The 13191-nt window shown below is 39.4% G+C and overlaps 1 protein-coding gene across 3 annotated transcripts in view; it reads left to right on the forward strand.

Moving 5' to 3' along the window:
• Window positions 1-13191, forward strand: part of DRD2 (dopamine receptor D2) — a 577257-nt gene that overhangs the window by 413125 nt on the left and 150941 nt on the right. For all 3 annotated transcript variants that reach the window (XM_082274197.1, XM_082274196.1, XM_082274198.1), the window contains exon 3: window positions 9054-9163. In XM_082274197.1, coding sequence (XP_082130323.1) covers window positions 9054-9163 — 110 coding nt within the window. The remainder of the gene's footprint in view (window positions 1-9053; window positions 9164-13191) is intronic.

Raw genomic sequence — 13191 nt, forward strand, 5'->3', positions numbered from 1 at the left:
TTAACTTTTAACTAATCCTGAATCTGACAAAGAGCCAGATGCAAAAAGGGGGTGCCTAATTAACCACTTCTGGACTGGAAGGATTTACCCCCCTTAGTGACTAGGCCATTTTTTGTGATACGACACTGCGTTACTTTCACTGACAATTGCATGGTCGTTCGACATTGTACCCTAATAAAATTGATGTCCTTTTTTCCCACAAATAGAGCTTTCTTTTGGTGGTATTTGATCACCTGTGTGATTTTTATTAAACAAAAAAAGAGCAACATTTCTGAAAAAAAAAATATATATATATATATATATTCTTTACTTTCTGCTATATAACATTCCCAATAAAAAAAAAAAAAAAAATGTAAAAATCTAATTTTTTCATAATTTTAGGCCAATTTGTATTCTGCTACATATTTTTGGTCAAATAAAAAAGCCCATTAAAGAGGAAGTAAACCCTCCTCTGTAACTTGTACCTATAGGTAAGCCTATGATAAGGCTTACCTATAGGTACTGTAAATATCTCCTAAACATGTACCGTTTAGGAGATATTTACCTTACATGCAGCCAGTGACGTCACTGGCGCATGCGCTCTGAAGGAACGGCCGCTCGTGCCGTTCCTTCAGAGCTCCGTGCCGTGACCGTCAGCTCCCGCGCACGTACGCAGGAGTGACATCACTGCGGCTCCAGCCAATCAGATGGCCGGATGCCACGATCCCAGAAGACGAACGACTGGACATGTCGCCCGTCATACAGGTAAGCGGACGGCACGGCGGGGGCTCGTTCTAAGGTAAGTATTTCATAATGAGCTAGTATGCGATGCATACTAGCTCATTATGTGTTTCTCTTGCAGGTTGCAAAAAGAAAAAAAAATGTTCTGGGGTTTACAACCTCTTTAAGTGTATAGTGATTGGTTTGTGCAAAAGTTATCGCGTCTACAAACTAGGGAAAGATTTATGTAATATATATTTATTTATTTTTTTACTAGTAATGGCGGCGATCAGCGATTTTTTGTGGAACTGCAAGATTACAGCAGGCAGATCGGACAACTAACTGACATTTTTGACACTTTTGGGGGACAAGTGACATTACTACAGTAATAAGTGCTACAAATATGCACTGTTACTGTACTAATGACACTGGCATGGAAGGGGTTAACACCAGGGGCGATCAAAGGGTTAAATGTGTCCCTAAAATGCAGAAATATGGCATTAAAAATGCAAATGACCTCTTTACAGGGAGAATGACCTACTCCCTAAATGTGCTGGTTCAGAAACACCACATTCCCACACAACACAGATTTACCTGCATGAGACTTCTGCACTTCATATCCAAACATCCTCTGCCCACAATTTCTCTACCCCTCCCTCTTCTACTATACCCTACAATATGAACAAATCTTCTGCAAAACCAACACAATTATAAAAAGGGGAATCAGATCTTGACACTTCCTTTTCTCAAATATAGTGGCGTGCAGCCTTCAGTTCAATAGCTAGGGCATCCCATTGCACTAGTTATCATGAAGTGACTATCAAAATCACCAACAGATGATACTACACGCCATATAGGCTAGCCAAATTCTCTCCCTCAATCTCCCCCCTATGCTGGTGAGACTGTGGGCAAGTAGGAAACCTCATGCATGTTCTTTGGAGCTGCCCCAGTCTTACCAGCTTTTAGTCTTGAGTGTTCCAACTGTTAGTCACATGCACAGGTATAATAAACAAATCATAGCCAGCCTTGGTCCTGCTTAATAATGGCATTGACTGTTATCCACTCCCCCCCCACCCACACTGACCCGTAGTCACCTACATCACTGTTGCAGCCAGACTGGCCATCCTTAAACACTGGAGGACGAATCTTACTCTTAATCATACTAATATCTCAGAGGTAGTGACCATGGTCAATTATAGCTATATCTTTGAATGTCTTTTGGCTATGAACACCCTCAAACATACAGAATTCTCCGAAGTATGGAGCTCATGGGTCAAAAAAAACACACTTCGCCCATTATAACTTGTAATGTAATATATGTAATCTTGAAAATATGTGTTTTCACTGTGTACCATGCTATGTTATATACTGTCTACAGTTTTCATGGAACATTTCAGGGAACTTCATTCCATCTAAATTTCCCTCACTAATATAGTGAGGGACAAGGAAAATGAAAGACCCATGTAGTTCCATTTTTTTAACCATCATGTATGTAATAAGCAGATGATTGACGAAGGGGTAGTATTCTATTTACAATTATGTATTAACCGCTTCAATACAGGGCACTTTCACCCCCTTCATGCCCAGGCCAATTTTCAGCTTTTAGTGCTGTTGCATTTTGAATGACAATTGCGCGGTCATGCAACACTGTACCTAAACCAAATATATGTCATTTTTTCCCCACAAATAGAGCTTCCTTTTGGTGGCGTTTGATCACTGCAAGGTTTTTTTTTTTTTTTTTGCTAAACAAGTAAAAAAGTTTTTTTTTTTTGTTTATGTTATAAAATTTTGCAAATAAATATGTTTTTCCTGCACTGATGAGCACTGATGAGGCTGCACTGACAGGCACTGATGAAGAGGCACTGATGGGGTGGCACTGATGATGGGGCACTAATATGCAGCAATGATGGGGGGGGCAGTACTGATGAGGAGGGCACTTGCAGGCTCCCTGATCACTGATTGGCATCCCTGGTGGCATGGGTGGGCATCCCTGGTGGCCATGGGTAGGCATACCTGGTGGCCATGGGTGGGCAATCCCTGTTGGCTCTATTGGCATCTCCCAAGGGTCTGCACTGGTTATCAATGCTCTGATTACAAGCACAGACCCCCCCCCCCCCTGTCAGGAGAGCCGCCGATCGGCTCTCCTCTACTCGCTCCTGTCAGGCGTGAGCTGAGAAAAGCCGATCAAAGGCACTTCCTACTACTATGTGACCAGCTGTGATTGGAGATGCGGGATCTGAGATGCGGTGCGTCAGAGTGACAAACTGCACCAGTGATTGCCGCTTTGCGTGCCCCCCCAGGAGCGCGCAGAGCGGTCTATCCTGCTGGACGTCATATGATGGCCAGTCAGGATAGTGCAACCACTTTGCCGCCGTCATTTTGCTATATGGTGGGCGGCAAGTGGTTAAACAGTTGCCTGCAAATTTTTTAAACTTCTCTTTGCTCCTGGGTAGTGGGGAATAGTTTTGAAAATGCATGTGAAGCCAGAGTAGCAAAAATCTTCCCCCGACTAGTAAGTTTCTCATTAACTGCCTCCACCCCAAAAGGAAAACCTACACCCATCATGTGCATTGGTGCACAAAAGCTAGGTGTCTGGCAGGTTGATAGTTGTTGACAGGCTTCCTTTTTTGTATATTATTCATAAAGGAAATACCTAAGACTACTACAACAAAATGAACCAGCATGCATGTAGTTCTTTGGGATATCAAGCTATAAGCCCAGTGCACAGTGCTGGTAGTGTTTAGGGGCATGAATATGTGCTTTTTTAATTCATAAAGGTAAAAACATTAACACTGGCAAATTCAAAGATGTAAAGCAAAATTAGTTGATTAGTTGAAATGGGTGGAATATTAAGTTTGCTCATGTCATGTCTTTAGGTGACTTCACGAAACTAAGGCTAAAGAATAGCAACTTTTTTTGTTAGACTTCTACCTAAGATTCCTTCAATTAATTGCAGTACCGACTGTAATTTAGCGTACCCATTTTTTCCTACAAAATTTAGAACAGTGGAGGATAATTAAAACAATGCTAAAAACTCTTCCAAAAAGACTAATTTTAAATGACAGAAACGGAAGTAATTGAAATAATTGATGCCATTTTATTTTACAGCTTTAAAAAATGTACCAAATTTACTTACAACTAAGGCCAGGTTAAACAAGGAAATTAATTTAATTTATACAAAACAGGACATACATTACCTTACATTAACCTAAAAATGTCATTTGAATTGCTTTATATAAATATATAAAATAATGGCAGCATATTAAGCCAAGAGAATTATGACAATTTTGAATACTTGGACATTTTTTTCCACCGAATAATTACATGACTTATAATTGCTCATATATAAATATATAATTGTTGCCATATATTATCATATTATTAGGTAAAAAAATCACATGATTAGTAAAATAGGGTGTCAACGCATTTCCGGTTGCGGCACAACCAGCTACGTCACTTCCTGGCATCCATGGAATGCACACCAGCGGCGTTCCCGGAAGTAACCTGTATCAGTCGGCAGGACCGATTTTCTCCTATATGTGAGCCTTTTAAAGACCATTGTAAGTGGATTATTATGTGAAAATAAATACTGATGTTTTATGGAACTTCACTATGTGAATATCTATTTTCTTTGAGCTGTCTGGACACATTTAATAAGGGGTCACAGAGATTGAGAGGCAAATAAAAGTAAAACAATACAATAATTTATTTAGAAAATGTGCTCACAGGTGGTGGAAACAATGGCAAAATAATATATATTATATTTCAATATTTTTTATTGAGTTTTCCAAAAAAAAAGGGGTTACAACAGTGCAAAAATACAGTCAGGCTACGACCATGAAATAAGGTAATAAAATGGTACACTCAAAACAGTAGATAAGAAAGTGTAAACAGTGGAGCACTGGCTCCAACATTAACATAAGCATAGCTCCCCATGCCCACCCATTCAATTTTGGCTGGTCCGGCCCCCCCCCCCGGCACCCCCATGGGAACTTACTGCACCCAGGAGTGAAGGTGGCCCCCCGAACCCCAACCCTATTATCGCACAATGGAGCGGGGAGGCATCTACCAGCAGCCATTCCACAGGAAACCTACTTGAGTGCAAAGCCGAGGCAGAGGCCATGGCCAAAGACATCCTTGGACCAACCATGGTCCTTTGACACTAGATTCCTAGTGATAAGCATTATAGCATACCAGAGAAGAAAGAAAGAAAAAAAAAGAAAAAGGAAAAAAGAAATCTCAATAGAAAGAGAGGAGAGTGGAGAGGTATGGGGGGGGGGATCGAGAGAGAGAATGGAAAAGAGTGAAATAGCAGTAGGAAATGACTAGTAAAGGGGAGGAGTAGCGCTTTAAAAAATAATATATATTAAAGAGAAGAATAATACCCCAGATAACAAGGATAATTTGCCACAAATGTGTGGCAGTGTTGAATTGTAAGTCTGTTAACTTTCTGCGCATTTTCACTGGCAAGTTGTACACTTGCAGAGCACTTGAAGCACGAGTTCTAGCTGAAACTTTTCCAATGTGTAGCAAATTTGCATGGCAAGTCTCTAGCAAGAGCAAAGTTGCAGTGGTGAGTCTACAGCTCTGCTAATCTACAGCTTGAAAATTCAGACACAGTGACCCCTGTGGTAGGATGACTATGAAGTGTTATGTCTTGTTCACACAGGCGTACTTAAGCATACATCCTTGCAAAGGACCAGATTTGCCCAAATGGGATGTGGCATGATTGGCATGAGTACCTTTGGGAGATTTAGGTTAGAAGATCTTGTAGTAAATGTAAAACTGAAAACTGTTCAGTCTAGCGGTTAGCTAGCAGCTGGCAAATTCAGGATCTTAGATGTGTGGTCAGACAAGCAGAAGTTGGCAACATATATAAAAACGCTTTTGGTGCTAAAACTAATATTGACCACAGCTGCACTCAAACTCTTATTCTAAATATTGTTGCACTATGTCTTTAAAATGTAATGCTGTCCCTTAAGCATAACAGAATGTGTTATACTTTTAAATAATTTAAACAATAATTATACAATATTCATACTAGAATCATAACATCAAAATTATCATTTGTGTAAATATTATATAAATCCCAGTGCTCCACAATGATTAAAAAAAAAATGTTCTTGTTAAATATAGTCCAGTATCTCCCCGATGATTTCCACTACCACACACAGCCTCTTACCAACTCCTTAGATTATAGGTGGTCTTAGTAAGCTCTCATTCTTATGAATTCAGTTGTCATCTGGTGCACAAAGAACCTCACAGCAGGGACTATGGTACAGGGTGCCTTTAAGAACAGTGAGTCTCAGGAAATATCATAGGACTACATAGAACACTTCCATCACACCAGTCACATACATCCGGCAACAAATGGTAGCCAATAGTCTAAAACTGTATGCTGTTTAATGAAGCTAAATATATGTCCATCTGAAATATACAAATATTGCAGTACACAAAAATATCTCGAGCACCACCACTGACTTGCGTGATGAAGTCAGCACAGGCTCTACCCCGAAGTGTTTCATCCAATGGGACGTTCTCAAGGGGTAAAGGTCCGTTAGAGCATCATAAATACACCCATTCAACACCCCTCAGAAAATTACTCAGACCCTTTGTTTGGTTATGTTATGTCTATACTGTAAATGCCCTCTTCATGCACCGGAAAAGTTGGATGCATTTGCAGCTTGATGGTTCTTGTTTGGCATAAAAACTGCTAGGAAAACTGGAAGAGTAATTTATGAGAAATCCATTAACTCTGTTAGATTTACTCTGAAGTGAATTGGAGTCTGCACAGGAATCAAAAGACCAGGCAAACTTTGTAAAGTAGCTTTCTTTGTTAAACCTGTTTATTTTACCATTGCTATTGTCTGTTTTGTAATATTGCTTTTCTGTAAAAATGTCTTGCATCATTTTTTCTTCTCTTATTCTTTTAAACAGTTTTATTAAGAAAAAAGTCAAAACTAAATATACATAACAAACTTCAGCATGGCAAAAAAAGCATAAATGTTGAGTAATAAATAAGTGTTTGAGACATTGTTTTTAAAAAAACAGGAAAGATATAATAGTGCACTCAAATTAACCATAGTGATAATAAATTAGAGACATGAGAGGAAGTTTTGTTTCAGTACTAAGTGGCCAATCGAGCTGCATATGTAGCTCATGTATCTGAAAAGGAATAAAAGTAAAGTAGAGAGAGAAGGAAATAAGGGGTTGGTTGTGGGTGGTGGAAGGTGAGAACAGAGAGGTGTAGTTTAGGGGGAACAGGAAGGTGGGGAAGGGGGAGTTGCCCAGGGGGCGATCAGTGGTGAAAGCAGCCAGATGCTTTAAGACTAACCATTATAGGTCCAAAAGGTGGTCGTCAAAGTTAGTCGAAAGAAAAGCCATGATCCAGGGATCCCAGATTAGGCAAAATGTGGGCATTATGTTTTGGAGTCGTGCTGCTCATTTTTCCTTGATCATGGTCCAGTGGACTCAGGATTTAACCTCCAAAATTGTAATGTAGTGTGATAGCCAGGCTTTTGTTATGACTTGTTTTGCAGCTGTGAGAACATGGTCATTAAAAGGGCAAACTTTGTTTTGAAGATCCCTATGTAGTTGAGCAGGGCGATGGGTTCATCATAAGGACTAGATGGGAAAGGGTGCATAGAAGCTGGTACACCTGCTTCCAAAAGCATTGGGAAACTGAACAGGTACACTAGGTAGCAGAAAGGAGTCAGTATTGGAGCAGTCACAGAAACATTGGGAAGAAGAATCTGCAAAGACATGCACCAGCCTGGTGGAATCATGTACCACTGAAGCAGCACTTAGCTTTAAGCTCCTTTTCATGGATTTCTATTGTTTTCAAATACGTTGGTATTTTCTTCCATTCTAGTCTACTGGTCTTCGGTTATCTGGCTCAGTTTTCCTATTTTAGTGAGAAGACGCTCTGTGATATGTTTGGAGGCATGCTGGAGCGCTTTGTGAAGCATCTTCTCAATCTGTGCAAGAAGGTCTTTGTAGTCTGGAGACTCTCTATGTGATGGAGAATTTGTGCAGCTGTCTCCCTCGTCCTCACCACTGGGCAGCGGTATTGTCAATCTGAAGAGTGAGAGGTTTAGAGCAGTGGGCACCATTTTGGCTACAGGGCAAGAGAGAGTGTCCTTAATGGAGCAGCTCTGGAGCTTTGTTTTGGTGCTCAGTGGAGCCTTCTCAGGTATCCCTTAGACTTGTGAAGGTCTGTCGTACTGTAGACCAGGTTCAGCTCCCGGTTTGATAAAGACAGCCGGTCTTGTGTTCAGGAGCTGTGTGGCTTGAATAAGACACTTCCCCCATTGGAGCTTTGCACATCCGTCCCCCCCCCCCCTTTTCTTCTTCTATTTCAATAAAAGGATATTTAAAAATGTGTTAAGCTCAATTTCTAAACACTTTAAATAGGAAATAAAAGAATCCTTGCACTTTGAAAAGAGTTACAATATTTTAAACTCTGTACGGTCTTGTCTAAGGATGGCAGCAAATGTCACAGACATTTTTTAATGTTCAGAATTGCTATAGTGGATGCTGTAAACAGTGTGAGTTTCTGTTAAAACACATGGTGGTGACTACTGTGTGTGTGCAAAGGGTTAACTGTAGAATTACCCAACCCCATTAATCAGTCTTAGTTTGTTGGTGCTTAGAATGCCATCTTGCAAGTTAGAGAATCTCTGCCCGGGGAGGTTGAGAATGAAAAACATCACATCTTGGTGACAGCAATAGGACAGTGAGACTGACACCATCACAAGGAGCTCACTATATTCTTGTGGAATCAACACTTTGTTTTGTGTTTGTAGCGTTTAAAAAGAAAGAAAAACCATGGGGAAATGCGCATGTATTATTATTTTATTTTATTTGCTCAGACAAACCTTAACGGTAGAAATTCCTCCCGGTTGTTGTTTTAGACAAATTATGCAAGTAAATACAGTTCCTAAATGCTTTGACTTTACTTTTACAACATTACTTTATCTGAAGAAATTGTGATTCTGCAATAATCAAATTATTCATGGCTTTTTTTTTTTTAAAGATTTTATTTTAAGTTAGAAAAGAAAAGCCTGACATCTTCCAGGTCCCATTAAATGTAATGTGCCTTTGTTCATTTTATCTTAATACTTAACTTTACTGTCACCCAAATGTCCATGACAAGTCATTTTTTATCTCACATAAAAAGATCCATTTATAGTGCGGTATCTCTTGCTATCTTCACACACATCTGGTATAAATATACCGTATAAACCTCTTACAGGTTTTCTGCGTTTTCAGCCTCTTGGCAAGTTAATTCTTTTTCATGAGATACACATCTACACTATTGATTTTCTGTTCTGCCGACTCTTTCTACTTCCTAGGTGGTTGGCGAGTGGAGGTTTAGTCGGATCCACTGTGATATCTTTGTCACCCTTGATGTTATGATGTGTACAGCAAGTATCCTTAATCTGTGTGCCATCAGCATTGACAGGTAAGAGACATTGAAATTCAGTTTGAACAGGTATAACTTTCTGCATTGTGCATGTCAAGGGAAAAGGAACATGTAGTGCTGACACTTGCCAAAGTTCTTAAAGCATAATTCACAAGCGTATTTCATAATTAAATGTGTGTCTTGTTTAATAGAACATTTTCTTCTGTAGAATTAATCTGATGCCTTTCAAATCCTTATACTTTTTCATCTAGAGTCTATTGTACCTTCAGTGTATTATATTGTGAAGCTGTTAAGTTACAAGCGGTTCCTAATGTAATGCATGTTTGAAAAATTGTGGATGAATAAAGATTCATTTAAAGAAGTGGATACAATGTTAACGGGTTAAAGCACCAGAAAGTCTTATTTCAGTTTTGCCAAGATACTGGCAGATTAAATGAATTAACAGCATCTGGCAGCTCAGCCTCTGCATTTCCTTGGTCTACCCATCTGTTGGGGATATTATAAAGGAGTCTCTTGCTTCATTATGGATTTATCATTTGTTTTACATTAAAGCTAAATTCAAGGCAAGCAGTTAAATATACAGTTAAATGCTCTATCCAGTCAACATGCTGACTGGATACTGAAAGAGCATCCACTAACTGATGAGTTCATCCTCTGCTCTCTTCTTCTATCAACATATTTCTTACAAGAACAATAACAATTAAAGAAGAACTTCAGGCCCTTTGATCATGGCTCTGCCCCCTCCACCAATGCTGCCATTTTTGATTGACCAGCACATGCCCAACGGCACCTAAGGTCTCTGCCTACCCTTTGGGGCCTGGCAGAATGCTGCAGTTCATCTGCACATGTGCCGAGTTGTGACTGCACAGAAAGAGGTGCCAAACCTCTTTGACTTCCCATTCTTGTGCAAGTGCACATGGAAGCCTACGCATGCACAGATGTTCTGAAGGTTTCTTCTGTGCATAGGCAAGAAAGGAGGAAATGTTGCCCTACAGCACTAAAAAATAAGAAAAGTACTTCAATAAAATATCCAAAAATATCCAATAATGGTAGAGATTCAAAGTAAGCCTATAATTAATAAAACCATAGTGGTATCAACTTCCAGATGCTAGACTATATCAAAAATAGGGAAGGGGAATAAGAGAGACCTCAGACTCCCCAATTAAAGAGGTACTCAATGGGACAGGGGAGTGGGAAATGGAGAATTGGTTCTGGATTTAGGATACCAAGGTATATTGGTTACAAATCAACATCAAATATAAATAAAATCGTTTTTATTCCATAAAAATTTAATCACATAATCATAACATTATGCACAGGACAAACAAATAAAGTCAATATACAGACAGGTTAACTGAAATGCATTTGACATAGTTGAAACTGTGGAGTGTGGTTGGCATATTTCCACAGTGGATTCTCTACATGTTTCGCGGGCTATGCCGCTTCTTCAGGAGAAACAATGAAGGATAAAAACCGATTCTATAAAAATAGAACAAGCATTAAATGAGTCATAATAAAGACAGCAAAAATTATGATTATTGAGACAATGGGTGTGTAGATACCCATGATACAGTGGGGAGTGTAGACTTTACCTGCAGTCACCATGGGCGGGAATGATCAATGGGGGCGGCAGGATCACAAACAATGTCTCACCGGCGGACATGGGAGACCTTAACATGTGTATGAAAAATATACAAAAAATGGATAAGTATAATGAAACTCTGAGTGGGGGGGGGGGACCAGGGAAGGAGACAATGTACAAGGGAGAGGGAAGGGAAGGGAGGGGGAGGGGAAGGGAAGGAGAGAACAAACAGGAGGTAAAAGGGAAGAAACCAACAAACAGAGGGTGAGAGAGATAGGGAGGAAAGTACATAAACCACTCATGTTAAAAAGAGATAATCACCTTTCAGAAACATTCATGTAGATAAACCATGCGGAGAGAGTGTGAGGATGCAGCATCAAAAGGTATCATAAGAATTGGTTACAAATTCCACTGGTGGTCTAGTCAGGAGAGGTTTGTCCCTGGCTTTTTCTAAGGGGTGTCCCCCCTTCTCTTCCTTCCCCTCGGTTACTCTCCTGACTAGACCACCAGTGGAATTTGTAACCAATTCTTATGATACCTTTTGATGCTGCATCCTCACACTCTCTCCGCATGGTTTATCTACATGAATGTTTCTGAAAGGTGATTATCTCTTTTTAACATGAGTGGTTTATGTACTTTCCTCCCTATCTCTCTCATCCTGTTTGTTGGTTTCTTCCCTTTTACCTCCTGTTTGTTCTCTCCTACCCTTCCCCTCCCCCCTCCCTTCCCTTCCCTTCCCTCTCCCTTGTACAATGTCTCCTTCCCTGGTCCCCCCCACTCAGAGTTTCATTATACTTATCCATTTTTTGTATATTTTTCATACACATGTTAAAGTCTCCCATGTCCGCCGGTGAGACATTGTTTGTGATCCTGTCGCCCCCATTGATCATTCCCGCCCCATGGTGACTGCAGGTAAAGTTTACACTCCCCACTGTATCATGGGTATCTACACACCCATTGTCTCAATAATCATAATTTTTGCTGTCTTTATTATGACTCATTTAATGCTTGTTCTATTTTTATAGAATCGGTTTTTATCCTTCATTGTTTCTCCTGAAGAAGCGGCATAGTCCGCGAAACATGTAGAGAATCCACTGTGGAAATATGCCAACCACACTCCACAGTTTCAACTATGTCAAATGCATTTCAGTTAACCTGTCTGTATATTGACTTTATTTGTTTGTCCAGTGCGTAATGTTATGATTATGTGATTAACTTTTTTATGGAATAAAAACTATTTTATTTATATTTGATGTTGATTTGTAACCAATATTCCTTATTATCCTAAATCCAGAACCAATTCTCCATTTCCCACTTCCCTGTCCCATTGAGTACCTCTTTAATTGGGGAGTCTGAGGTCTCTCTTATTCCCCTTCCCTATTTTTGATACAATAATGGTAGAGGAAGGAGACTTTGTCTTTAGGGGTGAAGGTCTACTTTAAGCGCACTTGTTTGGCTCCTAATCCCATCTCTCTTTATCCCAGTGAATGCTGCTTTATGGGTGGATGGTAAGATGCCAATATCAACTCAAATTCAGGTACTTACACTAGTTGCCTTTAAAATAATAAATTTAATAATTTCTTAATGAATACTTAGCTGCTTTCACCTTTTTGTGACCAGAGATCATAAATGACTAGCTAACGAACAAGCATAAGAAAAGATGAATCTTAACCAGTATGCCTTGCTATAGTGATAGTCTTGCCTTTTATTCACATAAAGCTACAGGCATCACCTGCAATGGCTTACAATGCCCATAACTCTATTAAATACTTTTATGTAGATACCCTTTCTAAAAGAAAAAAAAAAAAAGATTCCTAGTAAAGACATTTTTTTCTCAGGAAGCCTTTGGTGCAGTTACACTTTTACCGAAGCTCCCCTGCATTCACCCCTACCCCCTCCACACTGCCAGTCTTGTACTGATTTGTGCTTCATACTGTAGTTACACGTTAAGTGAATGTGCCATTCACTGAGCTTTTAAAGCATGGACTGTCCCTTGCTAAACATAGATTCCCCCCCTGAGGACCATAGAGAAAATACATTTATGAATTTTGCCAGTATTATATATAGTATGTCACAACTGTAAATTAAATAAATATGTATGAAACTGTAAATATGATTTATGAAGTTTTGGTAACATGATAAGAACTGTCTGATGTAATTTTCTCCTTGAGGTTTTTTTTTTTCTAGACTGTAGATTAAATATGTTATTGTCGATTTTGCTTCCTCTTAAATGAATCATAGTCAACTCACAAATGTATTTTACAGCAAAATGGGGGGGGGGGGGGCACAGGACACAGGACAGACATTTGGGTGCAATAAAAAAAATAGCATGTACATTCATTCTTTGCAAGGTGGGCAAAAGAATGCTATTAGGCTATTTTTCTGTGCTGTTTAAATGTTTTGATTCATTTAAAATGTAAAATTCCACATTTGACCACTAGCTATTGCTAGATATCATAGGGATTTTCTATAATAATACTATAAT

This window comes from Pelophylax lessonae, assembly GCF_965119305.1.
Source record: "Pelophylax lessonae genome assembly, chromosome: 12".
NCBI classification, from domain to species: Eukaryota; Metazoa; Chordata; class Amphibia; order Anura; family Ranidae; genus Pelophylax; species Pelophylax lessonae.